The 24,819-nt window shown below is 38.5% G+C and overlaps 1 protein-coding gene across 1 annotated transcript; it reads right to left on the bottom strand.

Moving 5' to 3' along the window:
* Positions 1–2,484: 2,484 nt before the first annotated feature.
* On the bottom strand, positions 2,485–6,894 carry LOC116312728 (sterile alpha motif domain-containing protein 9-like). Its single transcript, XM_039608281.1, has 3 exons — positions 6,799–6,894; positions 3,862–6,625; positions 2,485–3,252 (listed from the first exon to the last, which is right to left on the bottom strand). The coding sequence occupies exons 2-3, from the start codon at positions 6,590–6,592 to the stop codon at positions 3,230–3,232; spliced, it is 2,754 nt and encodes a 917-aa protein (XP_039464215.1). The 5' UTR covers positions 6,593–6,625; positions 6,799–6,894; the 3' UTR covers positions 2,485–3,229.
* Between the last annotated feature and the right edge of the window lie 17,925 nt (positions 6,895–24,819).

Here is a 24,819-nt window from a genome sequence, read left to right as displayed (position 1 = left end):
ATGTAACAGAGATCACACATAATAGAGGACACACTCTTGACCTACTGATCTCCAAGGGCCTGAGCATTTCAAAGGTTACTGTATCTGATGTGGGCCTGTCTGGTCATTACTGTGTTTTCTTTGAAAGTAAAATCTCAGCCCACACAAATATATCAACAGCAGTGATCACAAAACGGTGTATAACTGAACACAGTAGTGAGATCTTTAACCAGGTCTTCCCATTAACACCTGACCTGTCCAGAGGTTCAGTCAATGAGCTCGTCACGAGCTTCAATGCTAAAATGTTAAATGTAATGGACACTATTGCTCCCATTAAGGTGAAGGTTATCTCTGGAAGGAAAAAGTCTCCATGGAGAAACTCCACACTGGTGAAAAATGAAAAAAGAGAGTGTAGGAAAGCTGAGCGCAGATGGAGAAAAACAAACCTCCAGGTTCATTATGACATCTATAAAGAGAAACTTCACAATTATAACTTACAACTGAGGAGTGCAAGGAAGTCCTACTTCTCTGACATCATCACCAAAAACAGTCATAACGCTCGGGTCTTATTTTCTACAGTTGACAGGCTAACAAACCCTCCTGTGTCAGTGGCAGCTGAACTTCATTCGACCATGGCCTGCAATGACTTTGCCAAATTCTTCACAGAAAAAATCCAAAAGATTAGACAAGCAATTAATACATCAACAGCTGATCCAGGAAATGTACTGTGTCCACCGAAAAACCGTTTAAACACCATGAAACAGTTTCACCCTATTAACAGCAAAGACCTGGAGGACATCTTAGGTCAACTGAACTCCTCCTCTTGCTGTTTAGATGTCCTGCCAACAAGTTTTTTCAAAAAGGTCTCAAAGACTTTGGAGTCAGACCTGTTACAGATCGTAGACTTTTCTTTAATGTCAGGTGTGTTTCCAGAACCACTAAAAACTGCTGTAATTAAACCTATACTGAAAAAGGACAATCTTGACACGACACAAATGAATAACTACAGGCCGATCTCAAATCTTCCATTTTTAAGTAAGATTATTGAAAAAGCAGTTTCTCAACAGCTCAATTACTTCCTAAAACAGAATAACTGCTATGATGCCTTCTAGTCAGGTTTTAGACAGAACCACAGCACTGAAACCGCTCTGACCAAAGTGTTTAATGACATATGTCTGAATACAGACAGTGGAAGAATGTCAGTCTTAGTTTTACTGGATCTCAGTGCAGCATTTGATACAGTTGACCACAACATATTACTCAAACGACTGGAGAACTGGGCAGGTCTTTCAGGAACTGTACTAAACTGGTTCAAAACATACTTAGAAAACAGGAAATACTTTGTATCAATAGGTAACTTCACATGTATCACATGTGGAGTTCCCCAAGGTTCCATCTTGGGACCCCTTCTGTTCAACATTTACATGCTCCCACTGGCACAGATTATAAAGAACAACAAAATAAACTATCATAGCTATGCAGATGACACACAAATATATATCACAATGTCACCAGGAGACCGAGGCCCTGTACAGGCTCTTGGTAAATGCATTGAGGAAATTAATGACTGGTTGCGCCACAATTTTCTCCAGCTAAACAAAAATAAAACTGAGGTAATAGTCTTTGGAGCCAAAGAAAAATGATTACAGGTCACCAGAGAACTTCAATCTATACACCTAAAAACCACAAACCAGGCGAGAAATTTGGGTGTAGTGATGGATGCAGACCTAAACTTAGAAAAACACATTAAGACAATAACAAAATCAGCTTACTATCACCTCAAGAATATTTCAAGGATAAAAGATCTGATGTCTCAACAGGACCTGGAAAAACTAGTCCATGCATTCATCTTTAGTAGGCTTGATTACTGCAACAGCATCTTTACAGGTCTACCTAAAAAATCAGTCAGACAACTACAGCTCATTTAGAACTCTGCTGCTAGAGTCCTCACTAAGACCAAAAAAGTGGACCACATCAGTCCAGCTCTGAGGTCTTTACACTGGCTGCCTGTCCGTCAGAGGATAGACTTTAAAGTTCTGATGCTGGTCTATAAAGCTCTAAATGGTTTAGGACCGAAATACATCAGTGACCTCCTGACCCAGTATGAACCTTCCAGATCCCTCAGGTCATCTGGATCCGGTCTGTTATCAGTCCCCAGAGTCAGAACCAGACACGGAGAAGCTGCATTCAGCTTTTATGCTCCTTATATCTGGAACAAACTCCCAGAAAGCCTCAGATCAGCTGAAACACTCAGTTTATTTAAGTCTAGGTTGAAGACTCACCTATTCTCAGCTGCATTTGAATAAAGCACCAAATCCACACTTAAGTTTAAATTTCAAAACCTACTTTTTAACTACTGATTTTATCTACTGTTCTGATTTTATCTACTGTTTTGATATTTCATTTTATATACTGTTTTGTTTGTTTATTTGTTTGTTTGTTTGCTTGTCTTAATCAAATTTAAATCATGCTTTTTATTTGTTTTTGTTTTTAATGTCTCTGTAAAGCACTTTGAATCACCTTGTTGTTGAATTGTGCTATATAAATAAACTTGCCTTGCCTTGCCTATGGCACGTTTGAATGCACAACTAACACAAAAAATAAAACAACATCATATAAATCTACCATTTCTAAAATCTTTTAACAAATTTGATCTTTGAAACTCTAAAAGGCTTTAAAACAATACAATACATTGAGCGGAATTTAAAATGTCTATCAATTTAATTGGTTATACTTCACTCATCTTGTGTTATAACTGACAAAATATTTCTGTAATGTCATGCTTTCAAAACTCATAGTTAAAAGACTGAGAAAAAAATGTAAAAAAAAAAAAAAAAAAACCCTCCTCTGAGAAGTGTTTTGACTTTACTAAATCAAAGCTTTCACAGATGTCACAAACCCATAAACAAAGTATTTATTTGACCCAAACAAGCAGAGGAACTAAATTTCAGAAAGTAAGAAAGTCTGCAGTAGAAATGCACATAAAAAGGTTTAAGCCTCCAGTTTATTCAATATAGTCTTTATGTGCAGCAAATATTTTTTTTCTAAATACCTTTCTCTAAAACTAAAATGACCATAACACATACTTCTTGTGCAATGATTTTTAACGTTACAGCACGTATTTCCTTTTGTTTTTGTCCTTAAATATAAACACATAGATACTCAAAAAAAGAAGAAGTAGTCTTGGATTCTCCTTCCCATGGAGATGTTGAGCACAGACCTTAATCCTCCTCATTATCTTTGGTCTCTTTCACATTGTTTGAAGTAGTCCTGCTGTGATCCACCACACACAGATGTCAGGCAATCAGTAAACATAAAATAAATGTAAAAAACACAACAATGGTTATTAGATGCTAAAAAGGGATTTTTTTACACAATAGTATGCTAAGGTGTATACAAGTTTATATTGTAAAATATTATTGAATTTTGCAAGAAAGAATGTGTTAGTGAACATATTTACATTTCATATGTTATATTTAGAACTTGCTACTACATTGATTTACAATGTTTAATCTTTCTGCTTATATATATCTAAAAAATCCTGTGTTTGTTATTTGTTCCGTTCAAACATATACTGCTGCCAAAAAGAGCAACACAAAGGTATAATCTAGGGGACAGGGCTTTTATTTTTAACATATCTACCAACGTTCATAAGAAAATTGTATTCCTGGACCTGCTGGTTGAAAGTGAAAACATGGCGTTAGGGTTATAACCCCTGTTATACTCAAAACTGGCAGTTTTACAAAATGTGTTTTAAAAAATCAATTTTCACCATGAAAAATGATCTCTTCATGACCTTAATATGAACATGGGCACTATAGCAATATAATTACTAATTAGCAGCTATTGTTCACATAGCATTTTACTTTTATGCTATCTTACCTGTGTCTGCAGTTTTGTTCTGAATGCCAAAGGCCACAGGACCTCTGATAGTAAATCCAAGGTAGAAGGTAACTTGATGTTTTTTCCAAAGGCTGTTCCTCAGATTCGCATTGATCTCAATCTCTCTGCCACCAACTCTTGTATACACTTTGTAGTTTCTTACTTCTCCATCAAGCCTGAGAAGGAGCTTTTGAACATCAGAATTTTGGAAGATTTCTTCTTTCTTCCAGTTATCGCTCCAATCTGGTCTCACTTCCAGATGTTTCTCAATAACATTTCTGTGAACAATTCTCTTCACACCTTCACCTTTCCCAATGAAAAACACAGGAAGAAGGTATCTGTTTTGAAAGTACTTCTTATATGTATTTTCATAACACTTGAGCATTTTCTGAGCTAACTCACTGAGGTCATAATCACATTGGCCTTCATTTACAGGCCAGTACCAGAGGAGGGTGAACATGTGCAGCTCAGGTGGGTCTTTTTTGCTCGATGGCATTTTCCCTCTAAATAGTGTGAGGATGTTGTTGACCAGAGCCGTTTCTGAATCTGCACTTAGACACATTTCTCTAAACTTTGTAGTTACGTCTTCGAGCTCTGACTGAGTGTATTGTTTGACAAGAAATGACAGTACTTCTACAGACTGGTCATCTAGGTTTCCCTCCTGAAACATCTGGATGAGTTGTTCTTTGGCTATGTCTCCAACGTACTTCTGGTAGCACTCTGAGGTATATTTAAATATAAATTCAAGATAATCTTTCCCCATGTTAGGCTTTGAGTAAGTCCGATATTTTTCAAAAAAAATGCATTTATCTTTGACTTTATCTCTGAGGCTTACTATGAGCTTGTTGAATCTTAAGAGTTTGTTGTCTCCAAGTGTTTTGAGGACAGAGCCCATTGATACTTTTTTTGTGAGAACATTTTTCCAGGTTTCATTTTTATTGACAAGTTTGTCATACAGAGCATTGCAGACCTCCAGGTAACCAAATTTTCCATTGTAGTTATAAAAAGATGAGATGTCTGTAGTGCCTTGCTCTCTCACTTCTGGTCCATCTTCATTCTCATCAAGTTTTTCTGCTTTTTCAAATGCTTTAATGGCTTTTTCAGCCAGCTGCAAAATTTCTCTTGGTTCACAAAACTCATTGTTCATTAGGTGGTTCTTGTGGACTTGACCAAGTGTGTCAGCAACAATAGAATTTTGAGGATCTCTTTTTAGTGCTTCGACTGCCCATTTTTCTGCCAAATTGTAGTTTTGTAGTTTTTTGTAATAAAAGCGAGCAAGAGCTTGTGGAAAATTTGAAATTTGACCAAATGTATTTGAGGCCAGCTCTAAAATTGCCACACTCTGACGTTCACCCTCCTTTTTCTCATTGTCTTTGCCCTCTGTAATTTCTCGAATTAGTCTAGAAAACTTTTCCTTTTCTTTTTTCATTTCTGTGCTATTGTCTTGGTCCTCTTCTTTTTTCATTTCTCTTTTGGTTAGCATGTCTTTGACAAAATCAAGCAACCATGTATGAGTCAAATCTCTGCAAAAATAGTTCAAGAGGTTTCTTGTTGTTTTACTTCTGGTCACACCTGCCTTTGCAAACAGTTTAGTACAACATTGTGCTATCATAGTGTGAGCCATGCGGACTTTTTTATATTTTTCAGCTCTTCCATCTTCTTGGAATGTGATGATCAGATGGCTGAAAGGCTGCATTTGATCCTCCAGTGAAAGGTTATGATCACCTTCATGTCTGACGAAGTCCAGGCACTGAGACTCAAGGAGATATGAACCTGGCACATAGGCATTCAGCAGGCACAGCAGGGCAACAAGCTGTGTATTCGGTGGTCTATTTCTTCTTTCGATATGTTCTAATGTAGCACATGCGTTCCTGATGTAGCCTTCAGAGAAATTAGACTGCAGAATGTTAAAACCATGAAACTGCTCGCACTGATCACCAAATCTTCTGCCAAGCTCTTCTTTTTTCTTCTTAAAGTCTGCTTGCTCTCTGTCTGAGAGAGATTTTTCGAGAATTATATATTTCTTCAATTCCCTCGTGACCTTCTCTTTTTGATTGTAAGAACCTTCCTTTTGGTGGATAACCTCGTCACTGCTTCTCACACACTTGAGTAAAATGACCACAGGATAACCAGCATCAATTTTTTGTTTAGTAATCTCTGTTATAATGCTGTCCTGGAGATTTTCCAGGATTTTCTCACGATGATCAACTAACAGCAGCACAGTGTTCTGGTCATTTCGACTGCCTGCTGTGAAAAGTTGGACTATCTCATTTGCAACTTTTGCAACTACTTCATTTGTAATTTTTGTGATGTCTGAGGTTAAGCCAGTTAAAACAGCACATCTAAAGGTTTTCCTCAAGTCCCACATCACCTGCATAGCCAGCGTGGTACCTCCACATCGTTGTTGATGGAGCAGTTTGATTGTTGATGTCAAAGGGCATTCTCTTCTCAGGTCAATTTGTTCCTCAAGTTCTTCATATCCATCTCGTTTGATAAAAGGAGTTGCAGTACCATCTGACGCTGCTTTTTCACTAACATATAAGTTAAACCAGTTGGGTGGGGCCCCTCTGTAAAAGTTTTCCTCAGCCTTCCTTTCGAGCTCTGGATCATACCTTTCCCCTTCAAACTGATTTGCATGGAGAATATCCAACATCGTGAGGGAATCTCTGAATTCACTCCCCACATACACTTCTCCACGTTTAGCAGTGGACAGGGCTGGACCATTTGCCATCTTCAGGTTCAAGTGTCCTTTGCCAGGCAAATGCTAGAAAAGAAAGGTCACTTAGTTTGGACTGTTTATCAAGGATAGAAGAGCAAAATGTGAACTGAGACATATTTTCGCACATTTACAGCATCACATTCATAAAAACTGTATTAATGTGATTCATAAAACCATGAACGTCTTTGCTGATGCAATTTTATGAAGATTGTTCTTACCTTCTCTTCCAGTTCTTGCAAACGCAGCTGAACTCTTCTCAAATGCTCTGCTTATTGGTGACCGGTAACTATGAACTAAAACCTGTGAAGCAGGTAGCTGGTATATATAGTATACAGCCACATGCCACACCCAGGTAGGTGTGTTGGTGAATGTTCATACCCATCAGCATTAGACTGTGAATACTAAAGTGACTTTTATGCTATGATCAAAATGTTAGAAGGAATCAAGTTAGGACATATTTGCTGTCACAGAACAAGGTAGATGGGAATGAGGCCTATTTGAGATAGCCTATTTAGATGAAAGATAATTAAGTAGAATTTATTAATGAAAGATCTGGGAAAAGGTGTATATTTGGGAATTTGTTTTCCTACTTTGATCCAGCAGTATCGTTTTACTGGAAAGTTGGACACTTCTGGTAAAGGGTGGGGTGAGTTCATATGAACAGAAATATTACTGGCAAAAGGCCAAATACTAAAGGAATTTTCTTTATCATAGAGAAGACTATACTATTGTCATAATCACTTTAAGGTATTTAAAGTTTTGTTTCACTGTCATAATGAAACTTACCACTGCGTTTCTTCACTATTGATGCTGACTGTCTCTACAGGCCTATCTGTCTGGTTTTATTTTTAGAAATCTCCGGTGATAAGATACAAGTAATGTATTCATCCTGGTAACAACACTTGTACTGGACTGAAAAATTGCTTAGCAATTCTCAGCGTGTGGACAAATAATGCATTTGGTACTAAGTCCAGACCTTTCTCCTTTTGATCTCAAGATTTTATAACCTGACAGGGGATTTCTTTAAATCACCCTCCGCTCTTTCTTTAGCCAAGACTCCTGAGTTTAGAAAACACAAACACTGCAGTTCTTTCACTCGCGAGGGCAGTCATGAACACAGGATCTGCGCCCATTGACTGTCCGCGTCCTTTATTTATACTTTTCTGTGTGAGTGTGTGTGTGTGTGTGTGTGTGTGTGTGTGTGTACAAAGGCAACAACGTCATTTAGAGCAGCGGGTTTTCCCTTCTCTTCATTTTGTTCTCCTGGTCTCTTCATGTTGCATGTATTCTCGTTACTAGCAAAAGGTTATTTAAACATGTGCTTAATCACAAATAATGAAAGATACATTTCTTGGTCAATTTTTCTTGACATAACCTCTCCTATGAAAACAACCACACACCTGCCACTTGTAACATCAAGTAAGAACTATGCACTTTAGAAAAATCAGAGACTAGCAGAATATGTCTGCAGTGTCAGACAATGGAGATGCACCTACAAATAAAGATTTGTCACTTCAAACGTCATCACAAGTTGCTCAGTGTCAAACATATCATGAGACTTTCAAGACTTTCATCACTTTCATTCACTCCAGCAGTTTGCAGCTGAATCGAGTTGGGGCATTTATATTTTTTTAATATATTATATTTTTATATTTTCTGCATGAGATTATTTGTCTCAATGAAAAAGTCAAAACACATTTTTGTTGTGCAGCTCTAGAGAAATTAAAACAAATGAAGTTAAGAAACAAACAAATGAAACAAAATAAAAATCATTCCTGCACTTCTATATTCAGAATTCCTAACTTAAGAACAGCCTCACTGTCATCTCAACACTGTACTCCACCAAGTGGGAATTTAGTCACGTCAGACGAGTGAACCCTACAGGAGAGATGAACATTGTGCAGTTAACCCAGCAGGTGGCAGTTCTGCAATGGCTGAACTCTCAGACAGATGCTTGGCCATCCTGGTTAGCAGATAGCAGCAGAATAACTGGCCAGGACAGAGTGGGCACCTACAAATGAGACAACTGAGCATCACATCTCTTAGTTATCATGTGAGAACTCCACATTTCCTGTGTGCCTGGTAACTTAATGATTCAAACCCTTTGTTTTATACGATGCAGTATGTTAGTTTGTGTTCTGTAATGAATACTGTATTTCAATTCAATTCAATTCAATTCAATTCAATTTTATTTATATAGCGCCAAATCACAACAAAAGTCGCCTCAAGGCACTTTATATTGTACAGTAGATAGCACAATAATAAATACAGAGAAAAACCCAACAATCATATGACCCCCTATGAGCAAGCACTTTGGCGACAGTGGGAAGGAAAACTCCCTTTAACAGGAAGAAACCTCCGCAGAACCAGGCTCAGGGAGGCGGCCATCTGCTGCGACCGGTTGGGGTGAAAGAAGGAAAACAGGATGAAAGACATGCTGTGGAAGAGAGACAGAGATTAATAACAGATATGATTCGATGCAGAGAGGTCTATTAGCACATAGTGAGTGAGAAAGGTGACTGGAAGGGAAAACTCAATGCATCATGGGAATCCCGGCAGCCTCACGTCTATTGCAGCATAACTAAGGGAGGATTCAGGGTCACCTGGTCCAGCCCTAACTATATGCTTTAGCAAAAGGAAAGTTTTAAGCCTAATCTTGAAAGTAGAGATAGTGTCTGTCTCCAATCCAAACTGGAAGTTGGTTCCACAGAAGAGGGGCCTGAAAACTGAAGGCTCTGCCTCCCATTCTACTTTTAAATACTCTAGGAACAACAAGTAGGCCTGCAGTGCAAGAGCGAAGTGCTCTAATAGGGTGATATGGTACTACAAGGTCATTAAGATAAGATGGGGCCTGATTATTTAAGACCTTGTATGTGAGGAGCAGGATTTTGAAATCAATTCTGGATTTAACAGGAAGCCAATGAAGGGAAGCCAAAACAGGAGAAATATGCTCTCTCTTTCTAGTCCCTGTCAGTACTCTTGCTGCAGCATTTTGGATTAGCTGAAGGCTTCTCAGCGAGTTTTTAGGACTTCCTGATAATAGTGAATTACAGTAGTCCAGCCTGGAAGTAATAAATGCATGAACTAGTTTTTCAGCATCACTCTGAGACAGGATATTTCTAATTTTAGAGATGTTGGCGCAAATGGAAGAAAGCAGTCTTACATATTTGTTTAATATGTGCCTTGAAGGACATGTCCTGGTCAAAATGACTCAAGGTTTCTCACAGTGTTACTGGAGGCCAAGGTAATGCCATCCAGAGTAAGAATCTGCTTAGATACCATATTTCTAAGATTTTCAGGGCCGAGTACAATAACCTCAGTTTTATCTGAATTAAGAAGCAGAAAGTTAGCGGCCATCCAGGTCTTTATGTCTTTAAGACATTCCTGCAGTTTAACTAATTGGTGTGTGTTACCTGGCTTCATGGATAGATAGAGCTGCGTGTCATCTGCATAGCAGTGAAAATTTATGCTATGTCTTCTAATGATGTTGCCTAGGGAAGCATGTATAATGTAAACAGAATTGGTCCTAGCACTGAACCCTGTGGAACACCATAATTGACCTTAGTGTCTGAAGAGGACTCTCCATTTACATGTACAAACTGGAGTCTATTAGATAGATATGATACAAACCACTGCAGTGCAGTACCTGTAATACCCACAGCATGTTCTAATCGCTCTAATAGGATATTATGGTCAACAGTATCGAACGCAGCACTGAGGTCTAGCAGGACAAGCACAGAGATGAGTCCACTGTCAGAGGCCATAAGAAGATCATTTGTAACCTTCACTAAAGCTGTTTCTGTGCTGTGATGAGCTCTGAAACCTGACTGAAACTCTTCAAATAAGCCATTCCTCTGCAGATGATCTGTTAGCTGTTTGACAACTTCTCTTTCAAGGATTTTTGATATGAAAGGAAGGTTGGAGATTGGCCTATAATTAGCTAAGACAGCTGGGTCTAGAGATGGCTTTTTAAGTAAAGGTTTAACTACAGCCAGCTTGAAGGCCTGTGGTACATAGCCGATTATTAGAGATAGGTTGATCATATTTAAGATCGAAGAATTAATTAATGGCAGGACTTCTTTGAGCAGTTTTGTAGGAATGGGGTCTAAAAGACACGTTGATGGTTTGGAGGAATTAATTATTGAAGTTAACTCAGAAAGATCAATTGGAGAAAAAGAGTCTAACTTAACATCGATGGTACTAAGAGTAGCTGTAGATAATATTACATCTGTGGGATGATTATTGGTAATTTTTCTCTAATGATAAAATTTTATTTGTGAAGAAGTTCATGAAGTCATTACTAGTTAACGTTAAAGGGATGGTTGGCTCAGTAGAGCTCTGACTTTTGTCAGCCTGGCTACAGTGCTGAAGAGAAACCTGGGGTTGTTCTTATTTTCTTCAATCAGTGACGAATAGTAAGATGTTCTGGCTTTGCGGAGGGCTTTCTTATAAAGCAGCAAACTATTTCTCCAGGCTAAATGATGATCCTCTAAATTTGTGACACGCCATTTCCTCTCCAGCTTACGAGTTATCTGCTTTAGGCTACGTGTTTGAGAATTATACCACGGAGTCAGGGACTTTGGATTTGAGGCCTTAGTTTTCACAGGAGCTACAGTATCCAGAGTCGTACGTAGTGAGGAGGTAAAATTATTAACAAGATAATCGACCTCTGTTGGAGTAGCGTTCAGATAGCTGCTCTGCTCTATGTTGGTACAGGGCATTGAAGATGATATTTGCAACCAGAACAGCGACATTATTATCATCATTATCAAAGCTGTCTTCTAAAAGTACCTCTTATTTGCTATTCCTAACCTTTTACCCTAGGACTTAGGAAAAGAAAAGAGCCATGTGCTGAGAAGTGGAACAGCCTTACACCAGTCTCTCTTCAACAACGTGGGCTGGATGTCCGCCATGTTGAAACTATGTGCAGAAGATGGACTACAGAAAAACTTGTCTTACTTCACCAAAATGTGTTCTCATGGTAAATAATGTGCTGCACCTGAGTCCTAATCCCCAGAACCCTTTACACAGCACTCAGTGATTTCTAACAGAAGGGCTATATCAAAAGCATATTGAGTCTCCTTTCATTTATCTAAAATTGCCGTGCTGTTTTCAGAGAGAAACACTTACGCTGGAGTTTTGAGCCACTGATTCATACTGTTTTAATGTTTTCCCATAGTAAAATTCCCTCCATCCATTACTTATCCCAGCTTACCTGATGTAAAACTCCATCATGAACAGACAGCAAAGGACATCAGTAACGAACACTGATTATAGAGAAAGTTAAACACACTTTTGTCAGTATATGGAATTCTTTGTCCATGCAGCAACAAATGTTTTTATTCCAGATTTTGAATGTCAGAGTTCAGCTGCAAGTTTAACAAACTCACAAGAAAACATGTAACAATGTGTAAATGTAACAAAGTATTAAATTGAAAATGCTGCTATAATTAACATTTACATAGTTCAACTCAGTTTTTTTATATAGCACCAAATCACAACAACAGTTGGCTCAAAGTGCTTTATATGGTAAGATATAAGGCCCTACAATAACACAAAACAGCAGAGAAAATCCCAACAATCAGATGACCCCTCATGAGCAAGTGCTTTAGCAACAGTGGACAGGAAAACCTCCTATAAAAAGAAGAAACCTCAAGCAGAAACAGTCTCAGGGAGGGGCCCCTCCCCACCTCCTCCTCGCTGTAGAGATACAATCATTTTGTTGCTGTAAAATCAACATTTTGTTATATTTGAAATATAAATCTAATATGTAAGTTAAGTAAGGAAGTAATCACTCATCTGCCTGCTTTCCTGTGTGTCCAGCTGCTAGTCTATTCTTTACATCCCTTCCACTTTCCCATGCTGTCAAACTCAGTGCTGACATCATTACTCTTGTCCAATAATTTTCTTGCCTGCCTTCTGTTCCGTGCTTAAAATCTCAGTGCTTTTCTGTCTTCCAGACTGTGATTTGTGCAACCCACCTCTTCCTCATCTTCATCTTCACTACAAACAGCATCAAATATAACAGATTGTAAAGGTATGCCAAGGCTATGAATACTTTAAAACTAATGCAAAACTTTGAGTGTACACTTAAAACAAGTAATTGTTTCACCCTAACTAACACCCAGTAAACACATTTGAAACTTATGTAAAATGTTATTAAACATTGATTGCCATGTATAGTAACTTTAATATTGATTCTGTCACGGTTGACGATGGCCAACCGTGGGAAGTGAGGAAGGAGGACCCAGGCGCGGAGCTCTAAATGTCACCAGTGCGTTTATTTACAGTGAATGGACAAACATAACAATAAATCCTCAGTGCACTCCCGACTCCCGTGACGTGTCTTCTTCCCAGTGCTAGTGTTCCTGTCTCCTCTTCTCCGTGATGAGCACGCGCTGTCCTCTCGTCTCCCCGCTACTCCTGGGAACATGAGAGAGAGGCAGCCGTCAGACAAACCATAATGCAGCAGACTTAAACTAGGAACTGGTCGAGAGACTAACGTGAAGCCACGCAATGATCCAGCGTCGGAGAGAGCTCCACCACACTCTCAAGTAGCACCTCCGATCAGGCTTGATCCGCTGCAGGTGTGTCGTGGTCTTCAGGTGTGGCCAATCACCTGCCAGGGCCACACACACACACACACACACACACACACACACACACACACCTACATACACACATATATCTACAAGCAGGGAGAACGAGGGACAGCGATACCAAAAAATACATATTATAATACAAGTCCAAAACTGGTCAGGGACCCTGACAGATTCAGAACGCAAACGTACAGATTCAGAACTGCAAAAAAATAAAAATAAAAATCAGTGTTCATCTAAATTTAAGAAAGTTAAAATTATGGCCATAACTAACAGATTAAAAAAGCGAAAATGAAGCATTGTAACACAATGAAAACCCCTTCTATATTAAAAACAGAATAAATCTAAAACAAAACCATTTTCAAAATCAATCAAATCTTTAATCAATGTCACAAACCCATGAACAAAATATTAAGTAGATACTATGCAAACAAGTTTTAGGAACAAAATTTCCTCTAAGAGTCAGAAAGTCTGTTATTTTATCAGAGGTGTTAGCAGAGATAGTACATTCTCTAGTTTATTCAATGTAGTGTTTATGTAGAGTGAATATTTTCTAATTAAATACAGAATCTTTCTCTAAAACTAAAGTTACGATAACACATACTTCTTATGCACTGCTTTTCAAAGTTAGAGCACATATTTCATTTTGTTTTTGCTACATGTAAACACATGAGTACAAAAAGAAACTAGGAAGTCTTTGATTCTCCTTCTGTCATGTTTCTGCTGTGTGCAGACAGGAGAAGGACCCAAATGCAAAACTCACCATACAGGAATTAAACTCAAAAAGCTGCTTTATTGCAGAATGGCACGAAAAAATATAACAAAACTAAACTGGGACATGGATCACTAACACACAAGGAAACACAGCCATGAGGGAGACTACGACACAGAACTGAGGGAGACACAGACCTAAATACACAGGGGCCGTTTATCAATGCCCAAGTACGCGAGTACGTACTCGCGTTCTCGGTGAGTACGTACTCGCAGAGAACGCACGGGAGTACGTACCCGCCGAGAACGCGAGCACGGACTCGCGATATGTACAATCGGAACACCTGCGTGCGTGATGATGTCACAGGTCCGGAGTTTTTACTGCCGTCCCCTCCTAATTTAACTGTGAGTAACATGTTATGAAGCTTAACTTTAATCACAGCCAAACCGGTTTACTCAGGAACAAATAAAACACTGAAATAAACCAAACATTAACATTTAGAAGTGATCTAAGTGACTTATATATCATTTTTAACCTCAGTAGTGAAACCTCTATTAATAAAAATAGTGTACATGTACATACGTGTACATACCTTAATAAAAACAAGCAGGTGAGATGTTACAACGCTTTTATTTCTATTCTAGTGGACACTCAATACTATAGACAGCTGCTGGGGTTTCTTTAACCTGAGTAGTGAGAAGTCCGCGAGCGGGGGGAGTGAAAACGATGTGCCGGGAGTCCGCTGTTGAGTTTTGGACGAAATGCATTCTGGGATATATAGCTGTCCCAAGTCCACACCGATGCATGCTCGATAAAACGGGCGGATCGAGAACACATCCGGGACTTTTTCGCGTTCTCGGCTTGATGCGTACTTCGAATTGGAACAGTACTTGGTCTCCGACTGATGACGTATCACGAGTACACGAGAACGCAAGTACGCACAAGTACGCATATTGATAAACGCCCAGGGGGTTAACGAGGGAAGGGGGAGCACACGGGGAACACAGCTGACACAGATAATCGTAATGAGACAGGGCAGGAGTGAACACAACATGACGCATACTGACGAGGGACTATCAAAGTAAAACAGGAAGTACACAGAGGCGCAGACAGGAGGAGAGAGAGAGAAACAGGAGAGCATGGGGAGAGCACAGGCATAGCAGGCTGGGGAAACATGGAATAAAACACATGGAGGGGAGACGAGGGTTCACAGATACAGAGGGGCACACAGAGGGTAACCAAATAAGGAACATCTTAACTGAACAACCTAGGAACCAATGCATAAATAAAGAACAAAATACAAAAATACACGAATACCAAGAATGCTGGGCCAACATGGCCCAGGATCATGACACCTTCTCATGGGGATGTTGAGCAGGATTAACAAACTTTAATGTCCATTATTATCTTTGGTCTCTTTCACATCATTGGTCAGAGTGGTCCCACAGTGATCCACGATACTCTAATCTGTGTAAATCACTAAACATAAAATGAATTAAAAAACACAACAATGGATGTTCAATGTAAAAAAAAAGTTCTTTATTAACAATAGTATGCAAAATCAAATCAAATCAAAATGTATTTATATAGCACATTTAAAAACAACAGTGTCAATCAAAGTGCTTCACAAATTAGGAAATTAATAAAGAACAAATTTACCAAACAGCAACACAAGGCAAGACAATCTTAGAAGCCAACCAAATGATAGTCAAACTAACTTAAGTCAGAGTCACGGTAAAAAGATTAGTCTTTAAGCGAGATTTAAAAGACTGAATAGACTCAGAAGTGTGAATGGCAAAAGGGAGATTGTTCCACAGTCTAGGTGCTGCAATAGCAAAGGCACGATCACCTCTGGTTTTCAGCCTAGACGTAGGTTGCATTAAGAGCATCTGGTTTGAAGATCTTAGTGCTTTTATAGGATTATACAAATGGAGAAGTTCTGTTAAATAGCTAGGCGTGATACTGTTTAAGATTTTATAAGTGAGTAAAAGAATTTTAAAGTCAATACGAAATTTGTGAGTTAGCTAAAACCGGAGTCATATGATCATGCATTCTGGCACCTGATAAAAGGCGTGCATCAGCGTTCTGTACTAATTGCAAACAGTAAAGAGAGGAGGGAGGGAGGCCTAAATAGAGGGAGTTACAATAGTCCAGTCTAGAGGTAATGAATGCATGAATAAGCTTTTCAAGGTCCTTGGGGGAGAGAAAAGGATTAGCTTTAGAAATTTGATGTAGCTGATAGAAGCTGGATTTAACCACAGTAGATACTTGTTTCTCTAATTTGAAGGAGCTATCCAAGAGTACCCCAAGGTCTCTTACAATGTGGGAGAGGTAGCTAGCAAGGGGGCCAAGATTTTCTCATCATTTACCAACAACAGCACAGTCCTCTGGTTGTTTTGACTGCCTGCTGTGAAAAGTTGGACAACCCCCATTGCAACTTATGTAATATCTGAGGTGGAGCTGGATAAAACAGCACACCTGAAGGTGTCTCAAATCAAGTCCCAAATCACCTGCATAGCCATTGTAGTTCCTCCACTTCCTGGGTGGTGTGACAGTTTTACAGTTGATATCTCTGGAATTTTTCTGTTTTCCTGAATTTGCCCCCTAAGTTCTTCATATCTATCTTGTTTGATTAAAACTGTTCCAGTCCCAAGGGAATCTGCCTGTTCAGTGATGTAGAAGTTTAACCACTGAGGTGGGGCCCCTCTGTAGAAATTCTCTCCTGTCTTCCCAGTGAGTGCTGGATCCAAAATTTCTCCTTCAAACTGATTTGCATGGAATCTCTGAATTTACTCCCCACACATACTTCCCCACCTTTAGCAGTGGACAGGGCTGGTGTGTTTGTCATCTTCAGCTTTAGGTCTCCTGTAATGTATTAAGTGTTAGAAAATGAATGAATGAATAATTTAGTCTTCAGATTCAGATTCAGAAAACTTTATTTATCCCCGAGGGGCAATTGAGAGACTGACCTTGCGGACCGTACATACAATACACAAACATCACATTGGGGAGACAGGTCAGGCTAGCTAGCTGGCCGGTCAGCCGCACGAGCAGCGACCCGGAACCGAACAATGGAAAATACACAACATCAGGAAGGATAAGGAGAAAAAAGAACTCCTCCCAGACTGAGCTCCGACAGGGAGATCAGTTTGGGAACAGAAAAAAACATCTCTGCACATAGCACATGAAAGACTCTTAATACACCATAGAAACACGTGACAAGCAACAGGGATGGGTAAAAAGTGAAAGACAGCCAGTGTAGACAGTGCATCCAGGCCTGCAGCATATGCGCTGGTCCCCTTTGATCTACCATCTGCATTGGGAGGGAATAAGCGTCAAAGGCGTTTGGAAGGGGAGGGGGGATGAGTGTATATCTGCATGTGTATGTATGTGTGTGTGTGTGTGTGTCCAGAGTTCAGCTGAGACAGTGTCCTTTGCCCTGCCAGGCTAAGTAAACAGTCTTCCAGCCAACCCAGGTGGTCTTGCGTAGGATAGGAAGAAACAGTCTATGCACAGTCTGTTATCAGGGTGTTTTTGTTCAGCTCCAGCCTTGAGACCACAGCTGGTGCCGAAGGGGTATCGCATGAAATGATGGTGGTTTTTACTTTAGTGCGAACAACTCATGTGAATTTCAAAGCTGTTCTAGCAGTCCAACACTGGTCTCTCAATCTCCGGTTGGAGAGCCGTGAGCTTCTCCATGATGTTGTCATTCTTGCGCTCAAAGAGCAGATTCTGAGAACTCACGACCGCAGTGAGCTTCTCCAAGATGTAATCAGTTTTCGCTCAGAGGTGTTATTCTGAGTGTTCACGACAGCCGTAAGCTTCTCCAAGATCTTATCTGTGCTGCGCTCAATGAGCCCATTTTGAGAACTCATGACTCGTCCCATCGTTTCAATCACACCGGGCAGCCTTGTGGTTTTTTCAACAGCTGACTCCGCTTTCTTTAATCTTCGATAATCCAGGGCCAAGCCAGCTCTGATCAGCAAGAACCCTGTTATCATGGTTCCGAACAGGTAGATATCTTCGATGTCTTCGATCGACAGTCCCACCAGGCAGTTGACCCTCCACTTATGCCACCCGTCCATCGTGTATCTGGCAGGGAAAGTACCTCCAGGACAGTCAGGCTCACCCGAGCCCAGACTTCTCGTTGAGAAGAGGGTGTCAATTGCATTCAGGGACTAGTTGATCAAATCCATAATTCGTCTTTTAGGTTTTAGAGAACAGACTGTGAGAGAGTGTTCCAGGGAAAGAGTGAGAAAATAAACAAGACTAGACGAGCACACAAGACGCTAAGCAGGGAAGATAAGGGAAGGGAGAGGAGAAAAGTGCCAAAAGAGAGCTGTTCTGAACTGTTCTTTGAGCCTAAAGGAGTAGTCCAGATAGTAGCCGACACAATCTTAATAAGAGTTTTGTATGCTGGGGTTGCACATTGACCCTATGAAATGTGAAGCACTTGTATATGAAGCCACAATATCAACCCCTAAATTTACCTTCATGCACAAAATATTCACTTGCTGACTAGATTTTCAGGTACACCTGTTCAACTGCTTGTTAAAATGAACATCTTGTCAGCTAATCACATGGCAATATCTCAATGCATTGTTGTATTTATAAAATCTTAAGGAATCTCCTAAACCCTGGAATTATAACATGTGCAACTACAGAGTGACCGTACTATCTGCAGCACTCTTTATGTCAAGATATACATTTACTGCATCACATTCATAAAAATTTTAACATTGTTGCAGATGAACATTCATACAGATTTTTCTTACCCTGTCTTCCAGTTCTTGCAAATATAGCTGAGCTCCTCTCAAATGTTCTGCTGATCTGTGACTGGTAACTATGAACTATAACCTGGGTAGATGCTCACTTACACCTCAGGGTAAAGTGAACATGTCTGACGATGACAATGATGATGACGTCGAATAAGAAGAAGGGAGACCTTTCTCTCTGATTATGATGGTTTTTTTAATTAAACGTACACAAATAAAATAAAATACAGATATTCTTAAAGTGTAGTCAACAAGTATATCACACATTTTCACTTAATTCTAATTAATACTTTGTTGCCAGGTCTCTCTTGGAAATGAAATTTTTAATCTCAATGAGATTTTTTACCTGGATAAATAAAGGACTAACAATTAACATATTAACAATGCACACGTATATATAAGTTCTAATATACTCTAAGAAACATTAATGATTTATCCAATTTCTGAGCAAAATATTACATAAATGAAAAATATATTGCATTTTATATCTATTTAGGTATTAAATAGTTTCAATTATTCGTTCCAATTATTAATCCAAAACTCTAATTATTAATTAATTATTACAGTTTTATGACATGACATAAATTTTGACAGTTTTATTAATTATGTGACACGTAGGGGTCATAAACCCCTTCTAATACCCCTCCTTATCTACAGTACTTTTGGGTTATTGTTTTCTTATTTTAATCCAGCAGTATAGTTTCACTGGAAAGGTTGGACACTTCTGGTAAAGGTTTAGGGTGAGTTTATATGAAAAGAAATGTTTCTGGCAAAAGGCCAAATACCAAAGGGATTTTCTTTGTGTGTAAGAAAGTGCTATTAACATAGATAATGTAAGGTATTTAAGTTTTCCTTCATTCTCATAATGAAACCTTTTGAGCCTTTTGAGTTATTTTGTATTTTTGATTTCTTATGATGTATTGTGGATAATGTTCAGTTCTAGTGTTATTATTAGTTAGGGTTTAGTCTAGTTAACATTGTCGTTCATGCTTTCTGTCTTGTCCTCTATGTATAACTTTTAGTTATGCCTGTGTCTCGTCCCCCTGAACTGTAACCATGTTCCTCTCCTTGTATTCCTTTCTGTTTCCCCAGTCTGTCATGTATTTCATGTCTCTGTGTTCCACGTCCTACTGTCAAGTTTGTATCGTTATGCCTATGTCTCGCCATGTTTCCTGTTTTATTTTGAAAGTCTTGCGTTTCCATGTTCAGTGTGGTATCAGATTCATTTGTGTCAGCTGCATTTCCCCAGTTGTTTCCACTTCCCTCATTATCCTTGTGTGTATTCAAGTTCTCTGTCTTCCTTGGTTCAGTGTCAGGTTATCTGTCTATCTTGCGTCGTGTCCATGGATTCTCATGTCACATTTTCTCATGTTATGCTCATGTTATGGTTTCATAATGTTCTGGTTTTTGCAAGCTCCTGTTCAGGTTCATGTTCATGTCATAGTTTCCATGTTTTGTTCTAGTTATTCCCAGTTTAGGTTATCATTTAGTCTTTGCCTTTGTTTTGATTTTGCTATCATCCTGCATAAACGGCTCGCTTTTCGTTACACTTCAGTTTTGTCTCCTGTGCATCTGGGGTTGGGTCCGCTCTTCAAACACACCGGGTGCCCAGCCGTAACACTAACACTGCTGCTGACTGTCTCAACAGTCAGTATTTACAGACAAAAGTCTACAGGTTTTATCATTAAAAAACTCTAGGATGGACAAATGATGTATTCATCCTGAAATTGGAGTGGTAACAGCAATCACAAGTTGCTGAGGATTATTTGTACTGAGCATGTGGACAAATAATGCGTTTGGTACTAAGTCCAGCCACATTTTCACCTCTCCATCTCCAGATTTTATAACTTCTTAGTCGTCTTTGAAGGAGACGTCCAGGCAACACAGAGTTGGTTAGCAAATATATTTTAATATATAATAGTATATTCATTTTAGCACAATGACAAAATGGCATAATTTCAGTTCAGTCTCATTTAAATCATGACAAAAAGCCACACCTTTATATGTGTTTGAATACCTCATGATGTTTTGCTGCAGTCATTGCAAAATAAATCATGAATCCTGAAGTACTCCTTGCCCCATGAGAGGAAATCCTTAGCAAAAGTGTCTAACAGCATTGAGCCCATGGGATCCAACAGGGTTACTTATGTGAGCTGAAATATTTAATGGTTGTAATGATGCTCCTCACTGCACTCTTAAGGTCAGTGTCACACTAGATCACCTCAATGTCTCACATAACAGATAGAACTCTTAATCATATCTATTAAAGAGCAACAGTCCTTAACAAATGTAATGAATTAGATCAACTATGAAACAGCCACACCTGCCACTTGTAACATCAAGTAAGAACTATGCACTTTACAAAAATTAGAGACTAGCAGAATATGAGACAAAACATCCCACTGACAGACCGACTGACTCAAAAGGCAGTAACACACAGGCAACTCACAGAGCCCAACAATTAACTGAGAAACACATCAATTTAAATGTTCACATTTTCTTCCTCTGGTAATGGATCCAAACTAGATACTTGGAGAAATTAATATTTATTATGGAGGTTAATAATAAGTTAAAGGTATGACACTACTGATATAATTTTTAAAACAAACAAACAAAAAACCCCCAAAAAACTGAACATATCTGGAATTTTTAGGTGCTGAATGCTAAAATCTTTCATGTCAGCTTGAACTGTTAGAAGCCTACAAAAGCCAAACCAAAACCATAGGAAGCTTTCTAAGCTGTAAGTTAGACCTTTACCCACAGTGAAGCAGGAAATTAGTCCATTACAATAATATCAGAATTAAAATGCTTCAGTGCTTCACCTCCACTGTCTGCTACTACAAAACACACATGCCTAGAAATAAGGATTGTTCAGGATGAACATCATGGAAAATTACTCAAAGTCACATCACAATTTCAGGTTCATTCACTCCAGCAGTTTGCAACTGAATCAAGTTGGCACTTTTACCTAAGATGGGAACATTTTTATGCATGAAATGTAAACTTTATTTGTCTCAAGGAAAGCAAAAACATGTTTTTGTTGTGCAGCTCTAGAGAAATGCAGCACACAAGGTTAAAAAACAAAACAAAACTTAAGCACAGTTTCCAGGAAAGCCGAACTTAATGAAACTCATTCTTCTAGTGACAGTTCAAAGGTACAATGGAAAACAACAACAAAGAAAACAATGCTGCACAACTTCATTACATCACTCACCGTACATTCAGCATTCCTACAGTAACAACAGCCTCATTGTCATTAACGGCATCTCACCTCTGTACAGCATTCTTGTGCAACACCTGCCACAGAGTGATCTGCTATAACTAGATGTGGACATAAGTTGCGCACCCTCCCCCCCGAGATGCTTCACCAAATACAAACCTACATACTTAGATCAGCTGACACGTCTGCATTTTATCTTTAACGGCTACAAACCACCAAGCTACTCCTCACTACTTACACTAACTACAGTGCACCTTCTCCATCTATCACCCCACAAAAGCACCTTTAACCCTTCATTAAAACTTGACTTTAAACATAAAAAAGGAAATAAAACTCAGGAGCCTCACATGGTGAACATTGAATAGGTTAACAGCACATTATTTGATATAAATGAAAAACTACATTGTATAAAATATGAATGCGACATACATTATAACCTCATCATGATATAATGTTATTCATAACTTTTGACTTATTATATTTATAGAAATCTTTACTTAAAATTCCCTTGCAGCCAATCATATGTCACCAGGTTGTTACACAGAGCTGTTAAATTTAGTCAGTTTTCATTGGCTATGGCAGAAACAGGAATTCAGATTGAGCCAACTGCATAAAAAACTACAGTAGCTGCTGTTTGTTCTGATGACAGTTTTCAGCTGTTTTTCACACCAAGTTTTTTTTGTTTGTGAGTTGAATTAAATAATATCACAAAGAACAATTTGATTGGTTAAACCAAATAGTAGATCTAGCTAAGTTGCTGGGCTAACTAGCTTCATTTTACTTTCCTCATAAGAGGATAACTCACAAAACTCGGGTCTACATTTGTAAAATTTGTATATAAACCTACATTTACATTTGTCCGCACCTTTTATATGTCCTGCTCGTGTTGCAACTTTGAAGTGACAACATACCTCACGTGAACAAAATGGCAGAATGTGACCTTTGACCTTTGTCTTTTGTCATGATTTGGAAACTCTCTGAATCAAATTATTTTACAAGCAGTGACCACAACACATCTGATCAATTACAACACAGTAAAACATAATGTTACATATCAGTAAATACAATTAAATGAATATCACTTTTTTAATATATAAAAACATCACCCAAAGCTGTAACAGCAAAACATAAATGAAGAGAATAACATGAATTAGAAAAAACGTTGATGCGTGATCTCCTTAACTAAGCACAATGTGTTCATCCCCTTGGTTTGTTTCCAGTTAGTAAAACAAAATCAGGATATGTAAAAACAACAATATATAGGCATTGAATAAATTAATCAATTTAAATCCCAACACAGTGATATATATTCAAAATACATATTTACAGCCTATTAAAATAAAAGAGAGAGAGACAAAAAAATAAGTCCTAAAGGGAAAACGTTTCTTGAATGAATTTTAATTGACTGTTAGCACTTCATGCTGAATACTTTCACAATGTCCACCTCTTTACCGAGCTCACTCATACTCACGTATATAATTGTGAATTTACCATAAATAGACAAGTATTTTAGTAGGCTAAAACTTTTGCAGCATTTAGTAAGTTGATATGCACTTGGTACATGGAAATCCAAATCTGACATCATTTGTGACTGATATGTTAAAATACTATGTGCCGGTGGCTACAAAGGAAAAAGCTAAGTTATGCCTAACATAGACACCGCCTCTCATGGAGTCAGAGGTGCTGTGCCATGTGGTGAGACTCATGGAAGGTAAAGAAAAAAACAAAACAAAGCACAAAAACAACAAAAGGGTGCAGCACAGCAACATTTCAGTTGCTGACTATGAATAACCTCAATTAAAACATTTAAATTAAGCTATAATCAGGAGCTAGAACATCAGACAGTTTGATTTTTTTTATTTCAAACTACTAACAAACTACCACATAGTTTTATGTTCATTGCTTACTTAAATTCTGAGAGAGCGAGGAAAAAAATAAAAGTCACTTAGTCACATACATCTAAATCCACAAACTGCTGTTCAAAAAGCAGTTGAAAAATAAATAAAAAGAAAAAAAAAATCTTCTAATCTTCCTTTGCTGACTTTTTTTGAACAACAGTGGAAACACATGCCAAAAAAAAAAAAAAAAAAGATCTCTTCACAGGAATTGGTAAGTGGCGATCAAACATTCATGGCCGATAATTTCACTCATTTTAACACTGAAAGACCATTACCCACAGGTCATAGCAGTGAGTACAACTGCCTCCCCTTGCCTGACAAAATGCTCATGGTTCAGGTCTGACAGATGCAGTGGTCCCACTTTGTGTTCAACAGGCTAAATAAGGAAGGCAGCCACCGCTTCACTTGGGGTCTGGCCTAGTCTGGACTCTGAGGGGAAAATCCACCCAGAAATACTTTGACACTGTTCAACAAAACATCCGTCTGGTGATACTGTTCATCTAAGAAAAAGTTTACTGAAAACACGTCCTGTAGCTGAAGTTAAATTTCAGTCTACTTTAGTTTCTCCTTGTGTAAATGTTTGAGTTTAAAGCAACACAACCGGTGAGGGTTTATTGTTAACTCAGAAACTGGTTGATGTTGTCAAAAAGTCAAAAATGTAGATGTTGCTATCCAAGGTTACTGTACTAACATGGTAATCCAACAGATATCTGATGTTTAAAGAGTGATAATATTCGGTGATTTAAAATTTAATGTAGTGCTGGCTGATGTTTTTCTTCTTTCAAACATATGAAACATATACAGATTTTCCAAACATTTGTTGTGTATAGTTGTTTTTTACTCATGTTGTACCTGATTCTGCTTGGATCAGCTGATTGTGTTTATGGCATTCCAAAAATCACTCCCATTGTGTTTTGTGAGCTTTTTTTCTACTTCAGTTGGTTTGTGTGCCTTTGGATTTTTTTTTTCTGTTTCCTGGTGTCTTCTTAAGTCCCAGTGCATTTGACCTCTCAGGGCCACCATACAAATAACCAT

The sequence above is a fragment of the Oreochromis aureus genome, linkage group 3, assembly GCF_013358895.1.
Source record: "Oreochromis aureus strain Israel breed Guangdong linkage group 3, ZZ_aureus, whole genome shotgun sequence".
Classification (NCBI taxonomy): domain Eukaryota; kingdom Metazoa; phylum Chordata; class Actinopteri; order Cichliformes; family Cichlidae; genus Oreochromis; species Oreochromis aureus.
The sequence above is the reverse complement of the archived record's forward strand: the minus strand, read 5'-3'. Positions and strand labels throughout refer to the sequence as shown.

Excerpts from the sequence above, each read along its gene's own strand:
- LOC116312728 (XM_039608281.1), bottom strand. The coding sequence starts at position 6,592 with ATGGCAAATGGTCCAGCCCTGTCCACTGCTAAACGTGGAGAAGTGTAT. Across the intron at positions 3,253-3,861 it reads GAACAAAACTGCAGACACAG|CAGGACTACTTCAAACAATG; the intron begins GTAAGATAGCAT and ends GGTGGATCACAG.